Here is a 25,398-nt window from a genome sequence, read left to right on the forward strand (position 1 = left end):
ATTGGGGCGCTGGTGCTGCCGAGCCTCGGATCCCCCCCCCGGGCTGGGGACACGGGGACAGGGGCTGGTCCTCGCTTTGTGCGGCCTCGAGCCCGGGTGGCCACGACTCGCGCGGTGTCCCCAGCACGGTGACAGTGCCCACAGTGTCCCCAGCGTGGTCACGGTCCCCGCGGTGTCCCCAGCACGGTGACGGCCCCGCGGTGCCAGACGCTCGGAGCCTGTTCCTGGCTGCTGCCACAGGGAGGTGCCGGAGCCCCGCGCACGGAGGGACACGGGGGACGCAGCTGGACACCGCACAGTCACACTCAGACACTGCACAGTCACACCCGGACACCGCACAGTCACACCCGGACACCGCACAGTCACACTCAGACACTGCGCAGTCACACCCGGACACCGCACAGTCACACCCGGACACTGCACAGTCACACTCACACACCGCACAGTCACACCCGGACACCGCACAGTCACACTCAGACACTGCACAGTCACACTCACACACTGCACAGTCACACCCGGACACTGCACAGTCACACCCGGACACCGCACAGTCACACTCAGACACTGCACAGTCACACTCAGACACTGCGCAGTCACACCCGGACACTGCACAGTCACACCCGGACACTGCACAGTCACACTCACACACCGCACAGTCACACCCGGACACCGCACAGTCACACCCGGACACTGCACAGTCACACTCAGACACTGCGCAGTCACACCCGGACACTGCACAGTCACACTCACACACTGCACAGTCACACTCACACACCGCACAGTCACACCCGGACACTGCACAGTCACAGCCGGACACCGCACAGTCACACTCACACACTGCACAGTCACAGCCGGACACTGCACAGTCACACTCACACACCGCACACACAGGCAGACACCGCACAGTCACACCCAGACACCGCACAGTCACACCCAGACACTGCACAGTCACACTCACACACCGCACACACAGGCAGACACCGCACAGTCACACCCAGACACCGCACAGTCACACCCAGACACTGCACAGTCACACTCGGACACTGCACACACAGGCAGACACTGCACAGTCACACCCGGACACCGCACAGTCACACCCAGACACTGCACAGTCACACCCAGACACTGCACAGTCACACTCGGACACTGCACACCCAGCCGAGATACCGCGTGTGCGCAGCTGGGCTCTGGACACTGTGTGCACAGCCGGCCATTGCACACACGCACACCTGGACACTGCATGCGCACACCTGGGCCCTGGACACACACCCCTGGACACCGCACACGCACCCAGACACCACGGACACACACCTGGACACCGTGCACACACTCAGACATTGGACAGGGACACCTGGACACCACACGCACACCCAGACATCGTGTGTGCACACCTGGACAGACACCCTGCACACACTCAGACACTGCACAGGGACACCTGGGCGCCGTGCACACACACTTAAGACACTGGACGCACACCCCTGGACACCCCAAATTCTCACCTGGACACCCCTCATCCCCAGCCCTTCCCTGGAACGGGCTCTGACCAGAGCAAGGTCATTTTTTCTAGTTATTTCCTTTTTTCCCCCTAATGGCCGTTATTTCTCCCTCCCTCTCACCCTGCAGGGCTCAGGTGGAGCCCGAGCTCAGGGACAGGTGCCCAGGGACAGCCAGGCACGTCCCCCCCCCAGCGGGGGCTGGCAGGCCGGGAACAACCCCTGCTTTATTTCCAAAGTGGGCCAGAGCTGTCGGGAGCACAAAGGGCCCTGAGGAGCCCTTGGCCGGAGCTGGGGCCAGGCTGGAGCTAAAATTGGCTCCGTGGGAATTCGCTGGCAGGCTCCAAAGAGCGAGCGGGAAGCGCGGCGGGGAGGTCACACCAGGATAAAGGAGGGACGAGCGTGTCCCCACCCCGTGTCCCCACCCCGTGCCCAGCAGCGCAGCAGGTGAGACTCTCTGGGACCCGCGGGTGCTGCAGGGCTGGGAGATGCTCCAGAGGTTCTGCACCCCAAGACCCTCAGGTCCCCTCAGGGGTGACAGCGCAGCAGCCGTGTCACCAAATCTCCAGGCTCGGTGGCCTCAGCTCCATCTGCCACCAGAGCAAGACCGAGCCAGTCCTCACCACCCAAAATTCCAGGTACCCACCCTTGTGGGACCCCTCTGCAGGTGGGCAGCTCTCCTGTGGCCGAGTCCCATCCCACCAGAACACGCCGTGCCCTCCTGGTGGTGGCAGCCAGCCCTGCCACCCCCTCCACTGTCCCTCTGTCCCCCCTCAGTCCGTCAGCACCACCAGCTCGCCATCGCTCTTGTCCTCGCCCTCCGAGTCCTCGTCCTCGCTGTAGCGGTACATGTCCCCCTCGGCCACCGAGTGCCCATCGTCGCCAGCGTCGCCGTCCTTGAGGCTGCGGGTGTTGACGATGACGGGCATGGTGGGGTCCACGCTGCGGGGCAGGTAATGCTCCAGGAGGGGTGGGGGCAGCTGGACACCCACCGGCCGCGGGTACAGCACGTCTGAGGAGCTGGGGGGCACCTGGCTGCCCTGCGGCCTGTGGGACACAGGGGTGTGGGCACTGAGAGGGGCAGTGAGGGGTCATGGTGCTTCCCTCAGCCACCCAGGGGAGACATTCCATGGGGGGCAGGTGGGCACCCACCCCATAGGGGCCAGGTGAGCCTCAGCCCCGTGGGCATCAGGTGAGAACCTGCCCCATTGACATCAGGTGAACATCCACCCCACGGGTGCCAGGTGGCCACCAACCCTATAAGAGCACTTGCCCCACTGGTGACAGGTGAGCACCAACCCCGTGGGCACCAGATGGGCACCAACCCCTTGTCTACCGGGTGAGCACCACCCCATAAACATCAGGTTGGCGCAAACCCCATAGGTGCCAGGTGAGCACCAACCCCACGGGCATCAGGTGAGGACCCACCCCATGAGTGCCAGGTGGGCACCGAACCCATGGGCACCAGATGCCACCCACCTCATTGGTACCAGGTGGGCACCCACCCCACAAAGATCAACGTGAACCCCAAGTCAGGACACACCCCATTGGTACCAGGTGGGCACAAACCTGATGGCCACCAGGTGAGCCCCCACCCAACGTCACCGGCTGAGCCCCACCCCAGCGCCACCCCTCAGAGCCCCCTGGACGGGGGTCAGAGCTCTCCCTTATCAAGTTACCCTATCACGTATCCCTGCCTGGCGTCCTGGCGCCGGTTCCTCATCAGCGCCTTGTACTCGCCCACGCGCAGCCGCTTGCCCTCCACGATGCACGTGCGCTTGGGCCGGGGCTTGTATTTGTAATCCGGGTACTTCTCCAGGTGCTGCCGGCTCAGACGCGCCTGCTCCTCGTAGTACGGCTGCTTCTCCTGGTTGGACATGGATTTCCAGCGGGATCCTGCGTGGGGAAGGAGCAGAGCGTCCTCATACCCTGCCCGAGCAAGGAAATCGCGGCTGGGATGAACCCAGAGCAAGGTTAATTGGTGCTGGTGGTTAATTAGAGAATGAATGCTGGTAATTAATGAACAGCAGCTGGATTTGCAGCTGTGCTGGTGGGAGCCCCGTGCCACAGCCAGCTCTCCCAGAATATTGGGAACAGCTTCCCTGACTTTCCCTGGGCACTTCCAGGGATTCATCCCCTCATTCCCTGACCTTCCCCAGGCTCTTCCCAGGATTCATCCCCTCAGGTTCCCTGACTTTCCCCAGGCTCTTCCCAGGATTCATCCCCTCATTCCCTGACCTTCCTCAGGCACTTCCCAGGATTCATCCCCTCATTCCCTGACCTTCCTCAGGCAGTTCCCAGGATTTATCCCCCAGGTTCCCTGATCTTCCCCAGGCTCTTCCCAGGATTTACCCCCTCAGGTTCCCTGACCTGCCCCAGCTCAGGGAGGTCCCTCCATGGGGATGCAGAGGGATCCTGCCTCACGATTTTGTTCCCACCCCTCCAGGGGGTCCTGCCCCGGGATCTCACCCAGGATCTTGCTGATGCTGGAGTTGTGCATGTCCGGGAACGCCTGCAGGATCTTCCTCCGCTCATCCTTGGCCCACACCATGAAGGCGTTCATGGGCCGCTTGATGTGGTTGTTGTTCCTGGACTCCGGGAAGTGCCGGGAGCCTGCGAGGGACACTCAGGATGAGGGCAGGAGAGGGAGGACGGAGCAAACCTGGGGTCACCACGATGCTCCCGGCCGTGCTCACCGTCCATCTCGCAGGTCAGCAGAGCCTCGTCCAGCCGGTGGCCCGGGGTCTCCTCCATCCTCTCCTTCACCGGGGAGGAGTCGATCCCCACGTGCTCCTGTGGGACAGCGGGGTCAGGAGCCGGCCCCCCCAGCCAGGGCACAGCTGTGGCTGGTGACACTGGGGTGGCAGAGGGGACGCTGACCACCCAGAGTGACCCTCACCTTGCGGTAGGGGCTGCCCAGTGGCCCCTCCATGGCGGCGCCGTGGCCGTGCAGCAGCTGCCGCGCGTCGTGGATGGCTTTGGTGATGGCATCGCCCTCTCCCAGGAATCCTGGCAGGATACGGGCATCCATCAGTGCCAGCGGCCACCCTGCCGACCCCCTGCAGCACCCAGCCCGCCCTGAGCGTCACAGCTGCACCCCGAGGGGTGGCACGGCCCGGGGTGCCCACCCAGGTCACCCCCAGGAGGAGCAGGGATGTCACTTGTCCCAGAAAATCCAAAGGGCACTTGGGAACCCACCCAGAGGGAGGTTGGACGGGCTGGCCTGCAGCTCCCTGGTGGCCCCATGGCTCGGCGTGAGGGACTGGCAGCTGCTCATCTTCAAACTGGGCGAACTGGAGGCACTGGGGAGCTCGGAACCTTTGGGTTTGGCCGTCAGGTTCAGTGGCTGCGAGGTCTCCTGAGGAGGAGGAGGAGGGAGGGATGGCGAGGGGGTGAAGAGCTGTCCCCAAACCCCCCAGGCCGGGGCATGGAGGGATTTTTGGGGGGCCGTAGTGGGGGTTGACGAGGTTTTTGGGGCTGTACCTGCATCTGGAGGTGGCCCGGGCCCGCGGGTCTCTTCAGCGTGGCAGGAGGGGGGCTGTGCAGGAGCTGCACCGGGTAATCCACTGCGGGAGCAGAGGGACAGAGGTTGGGGGCCAGCAGGGACACGGCTGGGGGACAAGGCCACCCTGCAGGGCTGGCACAGCCCCAGGGGGACCCGACTGACCTGGTTTGCAGGGGATGGGCTGGATGGGCAGCGCCAGCTGGGACTCGGGGGTGACCGGGAGGGGCTGGTGGCTGGGGGTGAAGGCGGGGATCATCACGTAGGGCATGTTGACCTGCTGGAGGGGACAGGGACAGGGCAGAGAGACACGGGATCAACGCTGTCACCCACGGGAGGGGACAGCAGGACGTGGGGAGGCTGCGGTCACCCAGCACAGGGAGGGGGACACGGGGAAGGGGACAGGGGAGGTGTCCCCCGCCTTTACCTGGATCTGCTGCTGTAGGAGGTTGATCTTGTGCTGCTGCTGGATGAGCTGCTGCTGCTGCTTGGCGATCTGGGGAGGGGACAGAGGGTTGGTGACAGCAAGGACAGCGCTGGGCTGGCCTCCAGCCCGGCAGAACCCACCCAGAACCACAAAAAAGGGTCTGCAGAGGGTCCCCAGGGTGGTGGGAAGGGCAGGAGGAAGGACTGAGCTGCCCCTGAGCCACCTCGAGGGACACAAGGGCTGGCAGGGACCTGTCACCCCCACCGTGGGGTGTCACAGCAGTGTCACCCCTGCCCTTGGGAGAGGAAAAATTGGTGTTCAGGGATCAGGGAGGAGCTGGGGCGGTTTGTTCATCTTAAGGAGCTCAACCCCCGTCTCCTTCCACCCTTGGTCCTCCCAGCTCCAAGGGAGTGAGGCAGGGAGGCTTTGGGATGGGAAAACGGCACCCCAAAGCCACCTCCCTGCCACTCCCAAGGGACGCCTGTCCTGCTCCTGCGACCCCAAAGGGATCCCTGGAGGGATGGGGGGTCCCCACCTGCTCCTGTGACCCCAAAGGGATCCCTGGAGGGATGGGGGTCCCCACCTGCTCCTGTGACCCCAAAGGGATCCCTGGAGGGATGGGGGGTCCCCATTTGCTCCTGTGACCCCAAAGTGATCCCTGGAGGGATGGGGGGTCCCCACCTGTTCCTGCTGCTGCCGTGCCAGCTCCATCTGCTGCTGTTGCTTCTCGAAGAGCATCGTGGCCATGTTCTTCTGCTCCGAGTGCGCCGTCAGGAGCTGGTCCCGCAGCGTGGACAGCTGGTTGATCATCACCAGCAGCTGCAGCTCCTTCTCTGCCAGGCTCTCCTGGGTCCCTGGGGGTGAAAAAGCCGCCTGCATGAGCGTCAGGGAGGAGGAGAGGGTCAGCAGCACGATGCGGGATGGAGGTGGTTTTATTTAAGGAGTGCAATTCCCATTCCCTTTGGGGAGGGAGATGGGAAATCTTTGGGGTGGGCACGGAAAATGTGAAGCAGAGAAGTCCAACAGCCACCGGTGCCGCGTCTGGGTGACCAGGGAATGTCAGATTTGGGAGGATGGAAAGATCCCCACGTGCTGAACCGCCCTCTGTGCAGTCAGAGGCACCAGAGATGCTGAGCCCGAAGAAATTAATTTAAAAAGGAACAAATCCCTATGAAACACGACCATCTCCCCCCTGCTTTGGTGGGAAACGTCGCGTTTCCAGCTGGGATGCGGGAGGGAGGTTGCTGGAGGTGGATCCCACCTTTCACTTCCTTGGATTCAGCCGTGTTCCGGCCCAGCAGCCGCTCCTTCCAGTCGCTGGACAGCAGCTTCTCGATGGTCGGCATCACTGGAGGCCAGGGAGGAGAGGACAACCAGGTGAGCTCATCCCAGAGCTCTGCACCATTGCTCGGCCCATCCCACAAATCTGGGAAAATCCTGAGGGGCCTGAAGGGATCCCAAAAGGCCCCTTGGGAATATTTCCCACCTTCCTTCAAGTTCCTGTTGAAGTCCAGCTTCTCCTGGCCGCTGCTGGCCGGCTCCAAGGCAGAACGCCGGGGCTCGGGAACGTCCCCAGTGGGAGAGCAGGATTCCTACGGGACATGGAATGTCACTGGGCACTGCTGCCACTGCCAGGGACACCCCCAGGATGGGAGATCCCGATCCGGTGGGATGCTGGGGGCTGGAGCACGCTCTGCCAGGCACATTCCCTGAAGCCCATCTAGAGAGCGTCGCTGCTCTTCATGCCGGAAAGGCTGGAATTTTCTCCCATTTATCCAGCCTGGCCGGCTCCTCAGAGCTCCTTTCCCCAGAGCAGGGAGCGGTCAGGGAGAGGGAAAACCCCAAGGACAATGGAAAACGGAGGCTGAAGGGATGAGGAACACCTGGAGCGGGCTGGTGGGGAGTTCCACGCCAAAGGTGACACCCTCAAACCCCAGGGATGACCCGAGAGCAGCCAAAAAACCTCAGGAGAGCCTCAGATTTCCATTTTAAATCCTTGGGATGAGGAAAAACCACCCGGGGGAGCAGCCACACTCTGTTCCACAGGATGGGAGGGTCTGGAGCAGGGGTGGGGCCACGTTGGTCACACCCACCTGTGGCAAGGCCTGGGGGTCGGTGCCATCCCTGGGCGGTGGCCCTGGGGGGTCGTGGGGCCGGGGCTCGGCGCTGGGGGCAGCCCCCGCGGGGGTCTCGGGGCCGCCCTCCTTCTTCTCCTCCGTCTTGACGGCGCAGTTCACCATGGTGCCCGCTCCATCCAGCTCCAGGGGCGGCGACACGGGGCTCCTCATGGACATCCTGCGGACAGCGGGGAGGTCACCACGGCCACGGGGCACCCCCGGGCATGGGCGCCCCTCTCCCAGCCTGGCTCCATCCTTGGGTGCCCCTCAGTGCAAGGACAACACCCGTGGGTTTTGCCATGGGCAAAAGCTGAGCTCTGGTTCCCGGTTTTCCAGGTTTTTGGGGCTCAGTGCTCAGGGCAACCAACCCTTGGGATGGGGGAATGAATTCCTAAAGGCAGCCCAGAGACTGGGATTGAGGGACAATGAGGTGCCGTGTCCAGCCAAGCTCAGGCTCGCGGTGACAGCCGGGGGACAGGGACCTGTGCCAGCACCCCAGGGGTCCCCGGTGCCCCCTCAGCGCTCCAGGAGCTGTGCTTAGAAAGCCATCGGAGCAGCAGCAGGATTCCCGTTCCCACGGGAAGTGGAAATCCTGGTTCTGCCCAACAACAGCTGGGATGGCACCAGAACTGATCCCCTGGGAATCCCTGGCATGGGAGGGACCTGGGACTGGGATGGCACCAGAACTGATCCCCTGGGAATCCCTGGCATGGGAGGGACCTGGGACTGGGATGGCACCAGAACTGATCCAGTGGGAGTCCCTGGCATGGGAGGGACCTGGGACTGGGATCAGCCACCAGAACGGCTCCTCCAGGAGTCCCTGGCATGGCATAGGGCTGGGACCAGGACTGGCCACCAGAACAGCTCCTCTGGGAGTCCCTGGCACGGCACTGGGCTGGGATGGCACCAGAACTGCTCCTCTGGGAGTCCCTGGCACGGCACCGGCCAGGCCCCCACCAGGACAAGGCGCTGGCACCGGGAATGGCTCTCCCTGATGCCACCAAAACCTCTGCGGGTGCCAACCCCTCTCCCGGCGCTGCTGGACGGGCACCGCAGAAATGACGATGAGTTTTACAGGGGACGGGCTGTAACACCCCAAGGGGATTCCATTCCGTGGGGTCTCTCCCTAAAACATTGTCCCATTCCTGGCTCCCAGTGCCAGGGCGGGCGGTGCCGTATCCAAGAGCGAGCGCCAGGATCGGCGGTGCCCACAGGGCCGTGCCCATGGAGATTTGCCTTCTCGGGGCCACCAGCCCTCACAGCACACTGCAAGAATGGGAACAAGCATCGTCCTTGCCTTTCAGGTGGGAATAATGGGAAAAGGAGGCTGTTAGGGAAGGGATTTACCCCGGATGCCACCAGGAATTGGGATCTGGGTTGTGGGACTGCCCTGGAATGGGGACAGCACCTGCCTGGGGGCTGCCACCCCAAACCCAGCACGCTCTCACCTCCCAGACCCCCAATCAGGAGCCCCTAAACCCAGTTTGGGGGTGCAAAGCGGGGTGGGGAGGGCTGAGCTGGGCCGCCCGGCTCGGGGGGCAGCAATTACATAACAAACAAAGCCCGGCTCAAGCTGCGAATTAATCAAACGGCTGAAAATAAAACCTTCCTCTCAGGAACTTCAAACAAAAGAAATGAAAACAACAAGGCCGGCTGGGTAATGAAAAGCCAGGGCTGTGAATAGGGGACAAAAGGAAGTGGAACAATGGGGTGTTGGACAAAAGCAATAAAGTAAAGGGAAGTGTGACAGCTCCACAATAGGGCACTGTGCTCGCCAGCCTTTCTGATCTTAGCGGGGCTTTTTTTAATCTCGGTTCCCTCGCCCTCCGCCGAACAAACCCGCCGGGTTTCCTCCCGGCCCCGCATCGCCCGGGGGCTGCCGCATCCTGCGGCGCCCCTTCCTGCCCCGGCTCACCTTGGCCGGGGCCACCCGGCCCCCAAAATCCATCGCCGGGAAGGAGCGGACATGCTTGGAAGCTCCAGCAAGGATTGGCCTCACAGAGATGTGCTACAGGTGGGGAAACTGAGGCAGGAGCGCGCACCACGGCAGCGCTTCGCCACCTCAGCCCCTCAGGTGTGGGTGAAACTCCCTTTTCTCAGCTTTTTTTGTGTTAATCCAGGGAAAAACCCAGGGTTGGTGGGTTGGGGGTGCTGCCCAAGGCAACAACAGCAGCACCGAGCGATGCCTTTGGTTTGAGACGGGCACAAAATCCCATCGCGCCCCTCCCGCGGGTCCCGTTCCCATCGCGCTTCACCTCCCGGTGCCGCTGGAAGCTCCCTCTTCGAACGGGCCCGGCCCTGTAATGGGGCCGCGTTTGAACGAGGCCTCATTGAGGGTTTATTATCTGCTCTGCCGAGCAAAAAGGGGAAAAAAGGGAAAAAAGGGGGAAACGCGCTGTTATCCCGTTCCAGGCGGGTCTCAGGTGGGGGCTCCGGGGCTGCCTGGGGCACACAATGGGCATGGAACAATCGCCCTGGCACCGGCAGCGAAAGGGATCTTCTTGGCCTTTAATGTTCCCCGTTTAACCCGGGGTGGGGAGGAAGGGAGGGAATGGGGTTGGGATGCGAAGTGCCAGCCCCGAGGATGGAAACAGATCCCGAATCCTCATGGGATGCTCCCTCCCCTCGCAGCGTTTTGGGCGCTCATCCCACAAGCAGCAAAGCCCCGAAATTCCCATATTTCACCTTGCCTCCCATTCCCAGCCCGGCAATTCCAAGATTTTCGGGATGGCGACAGAATTTTTTTCCTGGTTCGTACCCACGAACAGCACGTCCTGCAATTCTCCCGGTGGCCGTGCCACCCTTCCTGCCCGCCAGCCAGGCCTGATCCTATCGGCCCTGGTTGTGCGGAGCAGAACGGCTCCAGGCACCGGGAAAGGGGGATGAGGTGCCAGAAAACCCCCACCCTGCCCAGCACCGGTTTGGGGATCCGAGAAATGCCAAAATCCCGGCACTGCAGCAGCTTGGGATCTGAGAAATGCCAAAATCCTGGCACTGCAGCAGCTTGGGATCTGAGAGATGCCAAAATCCCGGCACTGCAGGAGCTTGGGATCCAAGAAATGCCAAAATCCTGGCACTGCAGGAGCTTGGGATCTGAGAGATGTTGAGATCCCAGCCTTGCAGGAATTTGGGATCCGAGAGACACAAAGCTCCTGGCACTGCAGGAGTTTGGGAATCCAAGAGGCAACAAGATTGCAGAACTGCAGGAGCTTGGGGATCCAAGAGATGCCAAGATCCTGGCACAGCAGGAATTTGGGGATCCAAGAAATGCCAGGATCGCGGCACTGCAGGAGCTTGAGGATCCAAGAGATGAGATCCCAACAGAACAGGAGCCTGGGGATCCAGGAGGTGCTGAGATCCCTGTGTCACATCACTCCTGCTCCAGGGCTCATCCTGCCCCTCGATTTGGGGACAATCCCCCCCCAGGGACAGCAAAGGGACATTTGGTCAGCTGCTGGGCGAGCTGGGCTGCCCAGATTTTTGGGATGACCCTCCCCTGTCCTGCCCATCAGGTTGTCCCAGCTCTTGGGAGCTTTGCTCTCCTCCCTCCCAAATCTCTCCATCCCTGGCTCTTCCCTTCAGGAGCCCAACGTGCTGCCCAATCATCCCAAAACCCCCACAGCCTCATCCCGCCACCACAACCTAGGAAATCGGGGAAATCAGGGAAAAATCCACGGAGGAAACACCAGAGGAGCAACGACGGCCCCACCACCGGCACGAGCAGCGGCCCCGACACCCCCGGGAGAGGGCAGAGGAAAAAATAGACACACACGGACATTTTCCTCTTCCAGGCAGAACCTGAGGAATCCCGGCCGGCTACCGGGACAGACAATAGCCCATCTCCTGCCAGAGGAGTGGGGCCACTTTCCTGCCAGACTTGGAATGTCCTTTCGGAGCCGCTTCCAAGCGTTTCCGCCCCGGGTGTCTTCCAAGAGAAAAGAATGGATGTTTGCTCCGCCGTGCCAGGGCAGGGATGGCCAGGGGTGGCCGATGTCCCTGGTTGGGGGAAGTTCATGGGGCTGCCGTCCCTTCCCTGGGGATCCAGAGCATCCCGGGATGGGGGTCATTCCCTGGGAATAGCAGGTGGCCGTGGGGGAGGTGGAATGTGCTGTCCATCCATGGGAGCAGGAAAACGCATAGATGAGGAAATGCAAGACCTCAGGGTTTGCTTGTTGGGAAAAATTCTCTCTTTTAACCCCAAAAAGCAAGGGGATGAGCGTTTTCAGCCCCAGAAACGGCACCGCTGCCACACTAGAGCCACAGCTCCGCGTGTCAGCGCTCGCAGCACGTGTCCCCTGCGGGGCTCTGTGCCCACCCCGCTGCCCCACAAAGCGGCAGCGGAAATGCTCCAAATTCGGGCTCTGCCCAATCCTCGGCCGCCCCCGCGTTCTCGACACCTCACCTGCACTCGACAGCGGAAAAACCCAAAGCTCCCCTGCCCGGAGAGCTCGGGGCACCGGAAAAGCTGCAAAATCCGCGCTGAGATGGGAGATCTGTGGTGGGCACGGAGGATTTGGGGAGGGCGATGCTCCAAGGGGCAGCGGGAGCACGAGGGGACAGGATGGGAATTGCCTGGAGTGTCCTTCCCAGCGGTACCCAATGGAAAATCAGCATCCCAAAGAGACCCCGCAGATCCCAAATGCCCCTTTCCATCCTGCCAAGACCTTTGGGGTGAGCAGGAACTGGCATTTCCCACTGCCCACCCAAACCAGCCAGGCCTTTGTCCATCCTCCATCCACCCTCAGTTCCCTGCAGGCCACTTCTCCTTCCCTGAAGGTCAAACGGCCTCTGGAAACATCCGGAAACGTCCCCATGGGGTCAGGGCACAGCGGTGACGCTCCGGTGACAGCACCGGCATCACGGAAACTCCCGGGAACGTCCGGCACAGGAAGGAGCTGGGGTCACCCCTCTGCTTGTGCCACCCCCACTTCCAGCAGGGACCCTCTCCAGGGGTGTGGGACCCCCATCCTGGTGTCCCCGTGGGGGGGATGTCCCCTCCTCACCCCGGGAATTGTCTCAGCACTGCCACGTTATGGGGTTTTTTTGGGGGGGGAAAACATCGATTTTCCATCTTTGAAGATGGAAAGGAGCAATCCAGCTCTCCAGAGCGCCCATGGAGGATTGAATCCTGACGAAATGACACCCATTTTTACAGATTCTATCCCAAAAAACCCAGCCTACCTCTTCCAGAAGCCTCCAGGCCGTATCCAGGATTATTAATGAGATGTGTCTCTCCCTGAAGAATTCCAGCAGAGTTTTGGGGGCGAATCCAATCAATCCCACTCTCCAAAACTTGAGGAGAGAGGGAAAATAACAAGGATTCATCCCTAAACTCGCTCAAACGCAAGGCAGGGAGGAGAAGAGGAATTCCCAGGTTGGGCCAAGGGGAAGAGGAGGATCTGGGAGGCTTCATGGGATGCTCCATGTTCTCCATCAGGGATGTTTTCCATCCCCTGTAAATTCCAGGAGACCCTGGTGTCCCAGGAAGTGGGACGAGGACTAAACTACAGCAGATCCATCTCTGCCCTCAGCGGCTCCGCTCCTGCTTTTCCCATGGGATTATCCCTCTCTCCTGGCCAAATCCAACTCACCCTCTTGGCCTCCCTGTGGCCAGAGGCACCGGCAGGATCCCAGTGGGATGCTCCAGGTGGGCGGGAATGGGAAAACAAAGCCTCCCAACAAAGCCTGATAAGGATGAACCAGCCCCACACGTTCCCTGTGGGCACAGGGATCGCTTGGATTCATGCCCCACACATTCCCAGGGATCCATTGGATTCATCCCGGAGTTCTGGGACACATCCCAGTGTCCCTTCGGATGGAGAATTTCCAGCTTCCTGCTCCCTCTGCTTTCCCGGTATTCCAAGGGGATTCATCCTTTAGGATCCCTTGACTTCTCCCTGCCCTAAAAACAGCCAAGATTTCCCTTCCCAACCCCAAATCCAGGGATTCTGCCTCCCACGAGCCTGTGTGACAAAACCCAGCCGGGAGGTCCATAATTATCCAAATAAACCCAAATCCCTGGAAGCAGCCGGATCCTTCCCTGGGCGTCCCCTGGCCCAGGGCCACCCTTTTCACAGCCACGACCCAAACACATTTTTCCTTCTGCCGTAGGGAGGGTTTGAAACACGGGAGGGAGGGGGGCGGAAAAAAATCCGCCTGAACCTCAGGTGGAACTTCCTGGCCGTGGGATTTATGAGCCGGGGAATGATCTCATCAGGGAAGCGGAGGAAACTCCGCGGCGCTGGAATTATTTCCAACCCTGCAAAGTTCCCCCCCCTGTCCCAGGCATGGGAACAATCCCAGGACAAGCCACGGGACCAGCACTGGTCATTCCCGTTTCCTGGCCTCCAGACCCGCCGGGATGGTCTGAGCTGGTTCTTGCACTCAAAGGGATAAATCCGTAAGGAAAAGGTTCCTTGAAGCACCTCCGGGTTTACGTCCAGGGAATTTTATGGGGCTGATAGGATCTTTAGGAAAAGAGGATGCTCAGGAGAGGGAAACCAGGGGCAGGGATGGTGGGGAGAAGTGTGAAAGCACAAATTCCCCTTCCCAGAAAATCCCCTTCCCAGAAAATCCCAGGTCTAAACCTCCAGCAAAACCCTTTTCTTTTTCCCCCTTTTCCTCAGCCCTTCCCACCTCCCCAGCATTAAAACCCAAGAAAACCCCCAAATATTCCCTCTTTAATAGAGGGAAGCCCAGCGCTCTGAAAAATGGGGATTTACCCATTTTAGCCTTTTTTTCCTCACCAGAAATAAACTTTCAAAGAAGTTTCGGATGCAGAAACCTCCCCCGTGTGCTGAGCCTTTACCCCAAAACCCAGCGGGGTTAGATCAACCCCATAACCCACAGAGGGGTGATGGGAACTCCAGCTCCTTGAGATCCAGCAGAAATCCCTGGAGCGGCTCCCAAATCCACTCCGGGCCATCACCTCCCTCCCCAACCCACCCCAAGGCGGGGATGAGGGGAATTCAATTTAAAAAGTGACGAAACCCAGGGAAATCAAGAAAAATCCAGGACGAGGATGGGGACAACTCACCCGGAGCCTGGCATGGCGAGCCTGGCACGGCGAGCCCGGGAGCTGCTGCCCTGCCCTCGCCCCAAGGCGCCCTCGGGGTTTATCGGGGTGGCCGATCTGGGGTTTTGTGTCATTTCTGTCACTCAGAGTTTCCAGGCACAGCCGGGGCTGGGGGGGTGGGGGGTGGCTGAGCTGAGGCTGAGTGTAAACAAGGCTTTAAACCAGATTTTAAACCAGACTTTAAACCAACACATTAAACAAGACTTTTCTATCGCCTGATCCAAGCTTTCTTCTGGTCCCATTGGGAAAAAAAACCCCAAAAGCGGGGCTCACCCTCCTGCCCCGCATCTCCCAGTGGGAGGGAAGCACTTCCCAAACCCTTTTTTCCATGGGAAATCCGTGGGTGGTGCTGGGAATGTGAAGAACCTGGTGCTATTTCGGGTCCATCCCAGTCCATAACCCCCATCCTTGATCTTTCACGGAATTTTACACCTTCCAAGAATTCCTTCTTTTTCCAGGAGTTTGGGGTGTCCATGCCATGTCAAAACCGATATCCATAACCCCCTGTCCTTGAGCTTTAATGGGATTTAAACCTTCCACTAACTCCTTTTTTTCCCCAGGTCTTGGAGGTCTCCATCCCAGCCGATAACCGCCCATCTTTGAGTTTTCCATGGAATTTTACACCTCCCACTAATTCCTTCTTTTTCCAGGCTTTGGGGGTTTCCTCCCACGGCATCACCCACGTCCAGAACCCCCCATCCTTGAGTTTTTATGGCATTTTCCACCTTCCCCTAATTCCCTCGTTTTTCCAAGTTTTCCCATTTGCGGGCGCCAATCCCACCTCGTGTTTCCCAGGATTGCTGGGCACACCCAGGAGCACCCAAGGGTGCTTGGAGCCAGCCCTGGGGCCTCTCACCCGTGGCACCCAAGCCCCGAATCACACCCCGAATTCTTACAGGGCCGTGTTTCCGCCCTACAACCGCAGCCAGCAGCGCCCCGGAAACCTTTGGGGTCCCTGCACTCGGTGCCCTGAGCTGCAACAAATGCGTCCTCACCTCCAAAATGTCCCATGGAGGGACGTGGAGAAACTTCCCAAATTTGCCCAAATTCGGGGCACGGGGAGCTCCAGATGTTGGGGTCACTGCACATTCCAGCGATGGAATTTTCTTCCTGGTGTTTTGGGAGCTGCCCCAGGAGCCATCAGGGCCATCACCAACCTCACTCTGAGGGAAGAGGCGGCCTGAGGGTGCCACTGGCTGCTCCTCACCTGCCCCAAAATCATCTCCTGCCCCAAAACCCTCTCCTGCCCCAAAATCCCTCACCAAAAGCAGCCCTGACTCCGTTCCTGTTGGGCTCCGGCTCACGGGAATCAGGGATGGATGAAACCCCCTGAGAAAAACGTTTTTGGCCCCTCAACCATGGTTGTTTTGGCGATGTTTGGTTCTGTTTTGGTGATGTTTGCCTGGGTTTAGGGTGCGGATTTTGGTTCCTGAGCTCATCCCCCACCGTGGCTGACGCGGAGCATCCGGCGGTGGCCGCGCTTCCGCAGGCCTCACGTGGATGAGAAACTGCACAAGGGCCTGGGAGCCATTTTTGGCCCTCTTTTGTCATTTTTTGGCCACTATTTTCAGCTCAGGGAGACACCCCTGGGTTATGGGGTGTGGGACACCCCACCTCCCATCCCGCTGCGGGATCCAAAGGGATCCGGGAACAGCGACCTCCAAATCACCCCCATCCCATGGGGATGGCTTTGGGCCTCACCCTTCCTCTCCCTGCTGGATTTGGAGGAATTAAAACCCAGGAAATTCAGCTCCCAAACGGCTTCCTGACTTCTGAGGGAGCAGAGGGATTTGGGAACAAGGTTTTTGGGGCGGTTTTTGCTGCACAACAAAAGCCAGCACAGACCAGAAGCCATCGTCCCTCCCCTTTTAGGACACGGTGTCCAACTCCTCCAGAGCGTCCAGCTGGGGCTTCTGCAGCACACGAGGGGCTCGTTGTGCCTGGTGGCACCCGGGTCACCTCCCTGCTCTATCCCGATTTCCCCTGGAGTCCCTGAGCAGCGGGAATTGGCAGCTCCGGCCTCCACGTGCCCAGCCCAGCCTGGTCCCAAAAAACTGGGATGTGCTGCTCGTCCCCTCTGGGCAAACCGAAGGATTTAGGGGGTGGATTTTGGAGCTCTGCTTGCAGCTTGAGGAGTCCTGGGCTCCTGTGCCTGTTCCCTGGGCTGTGCTGGCTTTGCCCAGCCTCCAGAACCGGCTTTTTTTTTGGGGGGGGGGGGAAACACACAAATCCCACACGCAAAATGTGTTTTCCCCAGCCCAATTCCCAGGATGGACCCGCAGACCCGAGGAGACGCAGCAGGAAGAACGCAGCCACAGACCTGGGAGCCCAAATCCCTAAAAGAGCCTCTAAAAACGACAAATTCTGCTCTGCCCTGCCCTGCCCGCAGCCGGGCCCTGCAGGGGACCTTCCCCGCTCCTAAAATCCACCGGGAAAACCAGCGGGGAAAGGGCTCCCTGCGGGGAACTCGCTGCAGCAGCACCCACGAGGGGTCCCTGCCCATGGATCCAGGCACGCTCCTGAGCCAGCCCGTGCCCCAGGGGACCCCGCTTTCCGCTGGGCGTGAGAGGAGAACAATAGGGCCGAGCCCTCCATTGTTCCAGACAAAAGATAAGGCCGGGCTCTGGCATTCCCCAACGCTCGGGCTCTGCCATTCCCGGGCTCTGCCATTCCAAAGCCTCCCCGCGCCAGCTCCCTCCCAGCAGGTGACCCCGCGGGGTCCCTGTGTGGTCCCCAAATGCTGCTGCGGACGCCTCCCAGTCCCCACGGCGGGGACACCGCGGGTGACGCGTTCCAGCCCCTCCGCAGAGCTGCGCCCACCCTGAGCATCCCCTCCCTGCACCCCGCAGGGACACGGTGGGGACAAAGCGCCCTGAAGGGGTGGCGGGGGTGGGCGGCATTGGGGGCTCTGTAGGGACCAGAGCAGAGCTCAGGGCTGCACAACCCCTGAAAGCTTTCAGGTTTTGGGGGGTAGGGTTGGGACGGCAGCAATGTCACCCTGAAATTCTCCCTTCCAGATTCTGAATTTCTCCCTTCTGAACTCTGAATTTCTCCTTTTTAAACTCTGAATTTCTCCTTTCCAAACTGTGAATTTCTCCCTTCCATACTCCAAATTTCTCCCTTCCAAAAGGTGAATTTCTCCCTTCTAAACTCCGAATATCTCCCTTCCAAACTCCAAATATCTCCCTTCCTAACTGTGAATGTCTCCCTTTCAAACTCTGAATTTCTCCCTTCAAAACTGTGAATTTCTCCCTTCCAAATCCCAAATTTCTCCCTTCCGACTTCTCCTCCCCAGCTCCTGCTAACCCCGTTTCCCACAGCAGAGCCGATCAAACGCTGCCTTTCAGCTCCCCTGGCTATATTTAATTTATATCCTCTCCTCTTTCCACCCAACAATGAGCAGCCACGAGCTGCATTACAATAACAAGAACGGATTTTGCCTGGGTGCTCTCGGGGGGGTCCTCGGGTGGCTTCTTATCTTGTCCCTCTCTGATAAGGGACAGGGAAAAGGTGGCAGGAGGCTGAGGCCACCGCCCGCCTGCATCTTTTGTAACCATCACATGCCCTGAGCGGGGTTTTTTTTTGGGATTTCTGCGATTCCACGTGCTGGCTGGTACCAGAGCATTCATTTCAGAATTTCAAGGCAGAATTTCAAACATTTCAGACGCAGACCTCTCGATTTGGGTTCTTTAGGTGAAGGACAGGAGCTGCCCCCCGGTGCAGCCCTCACGGGAGCAGCTTTTCCCTTTAAAAAGCGGGGTTTTTTCCCTTTAAAAATGATGGATTTGAGCTAAAAGCAGCCGCGGAGACATTTGGGGTGCAAGGGGTGTTTGAGGGCTAAGGGGACGAGGGTGGCCGAGCCCTTTTTGGGGGTTGGAACAGCTCCAGCTCCAGCCATGTGGGGCTGGACAGGTGGAAGGCAGGAGGGAGGGCAGCAGGGCTTCCAAGAGGCCAAAAAATTTTCCAAAAGTTGCTGCCTGGGGGCCCTGCCGACTTCACCCCAAACATTTCTGCTGCTGCTTTTAGCTCAAATCCATCATTTTTAAAGGGAAAAGCTCCTCCCGTGAGGATTGCACCGAGGGGAAGCTCCTGTTCCTTCAGCCGAAGGACCCAGACCAGGAGAGATGGGTCTGAAATATTTGAAATTCTGCCTCTCCATCATTGCCCGTGCTGCAGGAACCCCCGCGCTGCCCAGCCGGGCACGGGCAGCACCCAGCAGCTCCCCCGGGGCATGGCCGGGCTGGATTCCACCCCTGGAGTGCCTCCCCGACAGGCACAGGATGGGGTAAAAGCACGGAGATATTTTCCAGCAGAACTGTCAGGAGCTGCGCTAATTTATTTCCCTTCTGCGTGTTCCCGACTGGGTTAAAGCGGGGTGGGAATCTGGTGATGCATCCCTCAAAACTTCGCAGCGGCCCGGAGCTCCCTCCCCGCAGAGCGACGAAACCCAACCCGCCATAAAATCCTGCGGAAAATAAAGCGGCAGAGCCCAGGAGAGCCCGGCCCTGGCTGGTCGGGGGTGGCCACGATGCTGCAGGGGACCCCCAGCCACGGGAACACCCGGCCCCGGGACTGCTCGGCGTTCTGGGCTCTGCCTCCTGCAGAGCGCGGCTGCTCCGCCAGCCCCGAGCCCTCCGGCTCCTCCGGCCTCAGCCTGGATCTGCTCAGCTCCTCCTGAGCCCCCCAGCTCCTCCTGAGTCCCCCTCAGCTCCTCCTGAGCCCCCCTAGCTCCTCCTGAGTCCCCCTCAGCTCCTCCTGAGCCCCCCACAGCTCTTCCCGAGCCCCCCCAGCTCATTCATCCTCATCCTCGATCTCCTCAGCTCCTCCTGGATGAGCTCCCCAGCTCATCCAGCCTCAGACCGGAGCCCTCTGGCTCCTCCTGAGCACCCCCCAGCTCCTCCTGAGCTCCCCAAACTCCTCCATCAGCCCTGAGGCCCCCCCAGCTCCTCCTGAGCCCCACAGCTCCTTCATCAGCCCCAGCCCAGGTCCTCCATCAGCTCCGAGCTCCCCGACTCCTCCAGCCTCAGCCCTGAGCCCCCCCAGCGCCTCCTGAGCCCCCCAAACTCCTCCGTCAGCCCTGAGCCCCCCCAGCGCCTCCTGAGCCCCCCAAACTCCTCCGTCAGCCCTGAGCCCCCCCAGCGCCTCCTGAGCCCCCCAAACTCCTCCCTCCATCAGCTCTGAGCCCCCTCAGCTCCTTCATCCTCAGCTCTGGACCCCCAGCTCCCCATCAACCCTCAGCCCACCTGCCCCACCAGCCCCGAGCCCCCCCAGCTCCTCCTCAGCCCCCCAGACTCCTCCCTCCATCAGTCCTGGAGCCCCCCCAAGCCTCCCCCAAATCCTCTCCCCCACCAGCCCCGCTGCCACAGCCCCACAGCCGCTCTCAGCCTCCCCAAAAGCAGCAGCTTGGACCCCCCACTCTTTTCCCAAGGAAAACGGGGTGCTGGCCCTGGATCCCAAAGGTCTTTTCCAACCTTAACAACCGCGGGATTCCGTGCAGTGGGAATCCCTCACCCCTGGCCCTCGGCCCGCAGCGATGCTCCCTCGGCGGAGCAGAGAACAAAAGAGGGCAGATTGTTCCTCCACGGCACCGCGGGCTCGAGGTAGCGACTGCCCTGCCCGGGAGGGGATTATTTTGCTCTAAAAAATGCAATTTTTAAGGAAAACGAGCAGCGCGTGTTTCCCCGGCACTGCCAGGAAGTTGCGGGGTGGGAAAGCAGGAGTGGCGCTGCCAGCGTGGCCTCGGTGGGTGTTAAAGGTGCTCCCTGGGAGAGTGAAGCCTTTTTTTGGGATTTCTGCAATTCCACGTGCAGGCACAAAGCCCGGCTGGCACGGAGCAGCCGGGGATGTTTGCAGTGGGATAAAGCTGGAGCGAGCAGAACGCGGCTCCGGACAAAGCCGGGCACCCAAAGAGGCCACGGGTTGTGGGGTGATGGTGTCCCTGACCCCCCAAACCCACGGGATCTGCTCTGAGGGACCCCCAAAAGCGACACCAGCAGCTGTGGCCACCCCAACATCCCTGGAAGTTTGTTTGGGTTTGTTGGTCATGAGTTGGGATCCCGGAGCTGAGCACACGGGGGGCTGGGACGGCAGCGGCTTCCAGAGCAGGGCACATCCCAGAGATTCCCTCCACACAGCCCACCTGCATCCCAGAGATTCCCATCACCTGCATCCCAGAGATTCCCTCCACCTGCATCCCAGAGATTCCCTCCACCTGCATCCCAGGGATTCCCTCCGCCTGCATCCCAGAGATTCCCTCCACCTGCATCCCAGGGATTCCCTCCACCTGCATCCCAAAGATTCCCATCACCTGCATCCCAGGGATTCCCTCCACCTGCATCCCAGGGATTCCCATCACCTGCATCCCAAAGATTCCCATCACCTGCATCCCAGGGATTCCCTCCACCTGCATCCCAAAGATTCCCATCACCTGCATCCCAGAGATTCCCTCCACCTGCATCCCAGAGATTCCCTCCACCTGTATCCCAGGGATTCCCTCCACCTGCATCCCAGAGATTCCCTCCACCTGCATCCCAGAGATTCCCTCCACCTGTATCCCAGGGATTCCCTTCACCTGCATCCCAGAGATTCCCATCACCTGCATCCCAGAGATTCCCTCCACCTGCATCCCAGGGATTCCCATCCACCTGCATCCCAGGGATTCCCTCCGCCTGCATCCCACAGGGATTCACTCTCCCACCCCACGTCCTCACCAGGAATCTCCCAGTGCCGGTGTCCCAGCTCCCAGGGACGCTCTGCCCCGGACACCGCCCCAGCTGACCCCGGCAGCAGCAGGGATGGACTCCTCACCTCTTTTTTGGGGGGGTTTGAACCCCCAAAACCTCACCTGGGCAAGTTCAAACCACCCCTGTGCCACCCCAGAGCCACCTTCACCCCACGGCTGCTCAAATCCTGGTCCCAGCTGAGCACAGGGGACCCTAGAAAACCCCAAAATTAAAAATAATCCCACTGGAAGAGCAGCTTTGCCGTCCCCCCTTCCCAGGGACTCCAGAAAACCCCAAAATTAAAAATAATCCCACTGGAAGAGCGGCTTTGCCGTCCCCCCTTCCCGGGGTCACAAACCCTCCCTCCACAGCCCATAAATGAAACTCAAGCCCCTCCAGCACATAAAACTTTACGAGCTGCTCCATCTCCCCCCATCCCAGGATTCCAGGGCACAGATCCCCTCTGGAATAATGGACATTCCGGCAGGGAGACAAAAAGTCCAGATATTCCCCCTCGGGACATCTCACACCCTGGGATAAACTTTGCTGCCTGAAGGATTTTGGGGAGGGGAGGAGGGAGGTGGGGTTTGGGTGCCTTGATTTGGTGGAAGTGAAAAAAAGCAACAGCTTCTCCAAGAGAGAGGAAAAAAAGGGGATTTTTTAACCAAAAAAATTGGGATTTCTGCTCCTTTTCCTCTGCTGGGAAGGGAGAGGTGGCAGCTCTGGTGTCGTGGGTGGGACAGAAATCAAGAGAGGAGGGAGATGTTGGTGAAATGATGGGGAAAAGTGTCCCGAGGCTGCCCATGGCTGTCAAAGGACAGCTGCTATTTTTTAACAGCATGAAAGCCTCCGAAAATCGGTGGGTTTGAAAAAGAAAAGAGAAAAAAAAAAAAAAGAGGGGGAAAAGAGGGGGAAAGAGGGGGGGAAAGAGGGGGAAAAAAGACAAAAGAGAAAAAGAAGAGAGAAAAGAGAGAAAAGAGAGATAAAAGATGGAGAAAGGATGGAGAAAAGAGAGAGAAAAGAGAGAGAAAAGAGAGAGAGAAAGGAGAGGAAAAGGAGAGGAAAAAGGAGGGAAAAGGAGGAAAAAAGAGAGGAAAAAAGAGAGGAAAAAAGAGAAAAGAAAGAGAGAAAAGAGAGAAAAGAGAGAAAAGAGAGCAAAAAGAGAGAAAAAAGAGAAAAAAGAGAGAAAAGAGAGAAAAGAGAGAAAAGAGAGAGAAAAGAGAGAAAAGAGAGAAAAGAGAGAAAAGAGAGAAAAGAGAGAGACAAGAGGAAAAAGAGAAAAAAGAAGGGGGGAAAGAGGGAGAAACAGAGGGGGGAAAAGAGAGGGGGAAAGGGGGGAGAAAAGAGGAAGAAAAAATACAGAAAAGAGGAAGAAAAAATACAGAAAAGAGAGAGAAAAAAGAGAGAAACGAGAGGGAAAAAAATACTGTATCAGTGTCACCGGAATGGATCCTGCACCAAATTAAATTGAACTGAGAGGAAATTGCAGGAATTACAAACAGGAGTTATCGGCTCAAGAGCGGAGGGAAGGAGGGAGGGACATTATCGGCTCTGTGCTACGGGGAAAATCACATTAACCGAGCTAATGGTCCTTTTTTCACTCCTAAAATCCATCACTCCCGCTTTGCTGCGGGAGTCAAGTGTTTTCCGAGCCCAAGGTGCTCCCCGAGATGTAACCGAAGCTCAAACTGCGATTTTTCCTGGGCGGCATCATTCCTCCCTGGCACCAAGCCCCTGGAAATCATTAATCAGAGGTGGAAAGCAGCAGAGATTTCTGTTTATTTGCGGGTTTCGCGTCCAAACGTCTCCTTTAGGACCACGCAGCTCCTGCGCTTCTCTTCGCCGCTAAACTTTGCCGGGTTGAACTCGCTGAGCTGAGGTTTTCCAGCTCTTGAGGAGTGAAAAAAAAACCCCAAAATTCCTCCAAATCTGCAACCCGCAGCCCCGGCTGGACAATCCCTGATTCCGGGGGGGGGGGGGGGTGGGGGTCCGCTGTGGGGTCTTTCCCGAGACCCCCAACCCACCCCGGGCGAGTGGCACCCGCAGCCCGGAGGCTCCGGGAATGTCGCGGTGGCGGTGACAAGGTTTGCCCCAGCAAAGCGACAGAGACCAGCGCTGTCCCCTCTCCCAGACCCCCCTCTCTGGTCGTGCGCTATCGCGACAGCGTCGCTGCGTTCGTGCCTCTCAACCACCCTCGTGTGGCACCGGCCGAGCTTTCCCGGCCCTGCAGGGGTGGCCGGAGCAATCCTGTCCCCAGGCCAGGTGTCGCCTGTCCCCCGCCGAGACGGGGAAGGGCGGGTGGGATGCACCGAAGCCGCGCTTGTCCCGTGGGGCGGCGGGGACGAGGGACGGGGATGCGGGACGGGGATGCGGGATGGAGGAAGGGACGGGAGGTGGCGACAAGAGGGACCCCGACCCGCCCCGAGCACCGCACAGCCATGTCCCCCCCCCTCCCGAGGACACACGCGGCCCCTGTCCGTGCCAGCACAGCGCGTCCGTCTGTCCCTGCACACCGCGGGGACACCCCCAAACCGCGCCGGGGGGGCTGCCCGCCTGTCCCCGCTGTCGCCGTCCCCAAATCACACAGTGGGGACCGCGATCCGTGCCCGGACAGGGGGACGGGTCCCTCCCCGGAGCCGCGGCTGCCGGTGGGATGGGGGTGCGGGATTAACCCCTCTCCTGCCGGGCTCCCCGCGGCTGCGGGGGGGGGGGGCTCGGAGCGGAGTTTGCAGCCCCGAACTTTGCGGCGGCGCCGGGGCTGAGCGGGGCCGGACCCTGCGCCCCTTTTCCCTTCTGTTCAAAGCCAAGGGGCTTTGGGGCTTCTCCCGGGCCGTCCCCACAGCCGGGCTCGGGGACCGCGACCCCCGAGGATGCTCCCCGAGCCCCGAGGATGCTCGCCAGGCCCGGAGGATGTTCTCCGACCCCGCAGGGTGCTCGGCACCCCGGGGCTGTGTCGGTGCCCCCCGGCCGCCCCCCGGCCGCACTCACGGCTCCGCTGCGCTGCTGCGCTGAGCCCCGGTCCCGCCGGTGCCGGTCCTGCCGGTGCCGCCGCCGGTGCCGGTGCCGGTGCGGGCTCCGCCGCCGCCGCCGCGCCCGCCTCAGGTCCGCTCCATGTCCCCAGCGCCTCCGGTGGGAGCTGCCCCGGCGCCGGGCGGAGAGAGGGAGCGAGGAGGAGGAGGAGGAGAAGGAGGAGGAGGGAAGGAGGGAGGAGGGAGGAGGAGGAGGAGGGACACCGGTCCAGCCAGCCAGCGACCGGCTCCGGGGCGGCCCCTGTGCCCCGTCCCCTCCCCTCGAGACCCCCTGGCCCGCGGGCGACCCACGTGTGACAGCGCCGGCGGCTTCCCACGCTCTGCCCTGGAGCTCCGCAGAGAGGCCGAGACCCCCCAAAGGCTGAGGCGCGACTCGGAGGGGTCTTGTGAGACCCCCTGAGATCCCCCCGCACCCCGGACCATCCTCGCTCCCAGCTGGGAGCTGGAGCCGTGCCTGGATTGGGGACAGCCCAGCCCGCATTACCGGGGAGGGTCCCTAAATCACAACACGCCCGTGATAGACCCCAAAATCCGGCTTCCAACTTCCCACACCCCAAGTTTTGCTCCTTCACCCTGCTGGCTCATCCCCCACCTCCCCTTTCCCTGCTCCACCATCCCAGAAATTCCCGAGGAACCTCGAGCAAAGAGCCCTCGGATGGGGCCGTTCGACCCTCCCTGGTCATACCTGGGAGGGCAAAGGTGGAAACAACCGGAAACCTCACCTGGGCAGGCCAGGTGGGGAACAAAGGGGGATCCATCCTCCCCTAAGCCCTGGTACAGCCTTTCCCTGGATCCCAGCCCGGCTGGAGCAGCCCCATTGTGAATCGCAGCCCGAGTGGAACGGTCCCATTGTGGCCGCACTTCGGGAATTCTTCCCACTCCAGCGGTTGCCAGCTTGGCTTGTGGCCAGCATGGAAACTTCCTGATGCCCCAAATCAATCATCCCTCGGCCCTACAAACACCTCGAAGGTGGGGCTGTCTGAGCTCACCTGCACCAGCACCTCCCCTGGAGCCTCTGGGAGCTCCCAAACTC

General features: G+C 60.3%; 1 protein-coding gene across 3 annotated transcripts; it reads right to left on the bottom strand.

The window, feature by feature from the left end:
- Positions 1 to 1,044: 1,044 nt before the first annotated feature.
- On the bottom strand, positions 1,045 to 24,415 carry SOX13 (SRY-box transcription factor 13). Of its 3 annotated transcripts, none has more exons than XM_039565268.1 (14): positions 24,325 to 24,415; positions 7,516 to 7,717; positions 6,909 to 7,014; positions 6,684 to 6,770; positions 6,104 to 6,276; positions 5,423 to 5,491; positions 5,161 to 5,275; positions 4,977 to 5,059; positions 4,692 to 4,851; positions 4,393 to 4,502; positions 4,190 to 4,286; positions 3,963 to 4,106; positions 3,191 to 3,389; positions 1,045 to 2,540 (listed from the first exon to the last, which is right to left on the bottom strand). In XM_039565268.1, the coding sequence occupies exons 2-14, from the start codon at positions 7,714 to 7,716 to the stop codon at positions 2,267 to 2,269; spliced, it is 1,818 nt and encodes a 605-aa protein (XP_039421202.1). In that variant the 5' UTR covers position 7,717; positions 24,325 to 24,415; the 3' UTR covers positions 1,045 to 2,266. The 3 variants fall into 3 exon arrangements, with proteins under 3 accessions (XP_039421202.1, XP_039421201.1, XP_039421200.1); XM_039565267.1 differs by having other exon boundaries at positions 1,046 to 2,540; positions 3,173 to 3,389; positions 5,161 to 5,272; XM_039565266.1 differs by having other exon boundaries at positions 1,046 to 2,540; positions 3,173 to 3,389.
- Positions 24,416 to 25,398: the final 983 nt, after the last annotated feature.

The sequence above is a fragment of the Corvus cornix genome, chromosome 26, assembly GCF_000738735.6.
Source record: "Corvus cornix cornix isolate S_Up_H32 chromosome 26, ASM73873v5, whole genome shotgun sequence".
Lineage (NCBI taxonomy): Eukaryota > Metazoa > Chordata > Aves > Passeriformes > Corvidae > Corvus > Corvus cornix.

What these genes read in the sequence shown, in the direction of transcription:
- SOX13 (XM_039565266.1), bottom strand. Translation starts at nt 7,716, where the DNA reads ATGTCCATGAGGAGCCCCGTGTCGCCGCCCCTGGAGCTGGATGGAGCG. An exon ending in TGGGCAGCCCCTACCGCAAG is followed by an intron (nt 4,287 to 4,392) that starts GTGAGGGTCACT and finishes GCTGTCCCACAG; the next exon opens with GAGCACGTGGGGATCGACTC. An exon ending in CAGCATCAGCAAGATCCTGG is followed by an intron (nt 3,390 to 3,962) that starts GTGAGATCCCGG and finishes TTCCCCACGCAG; the next exon opens with GATCCCGCTGGAAATCCATG.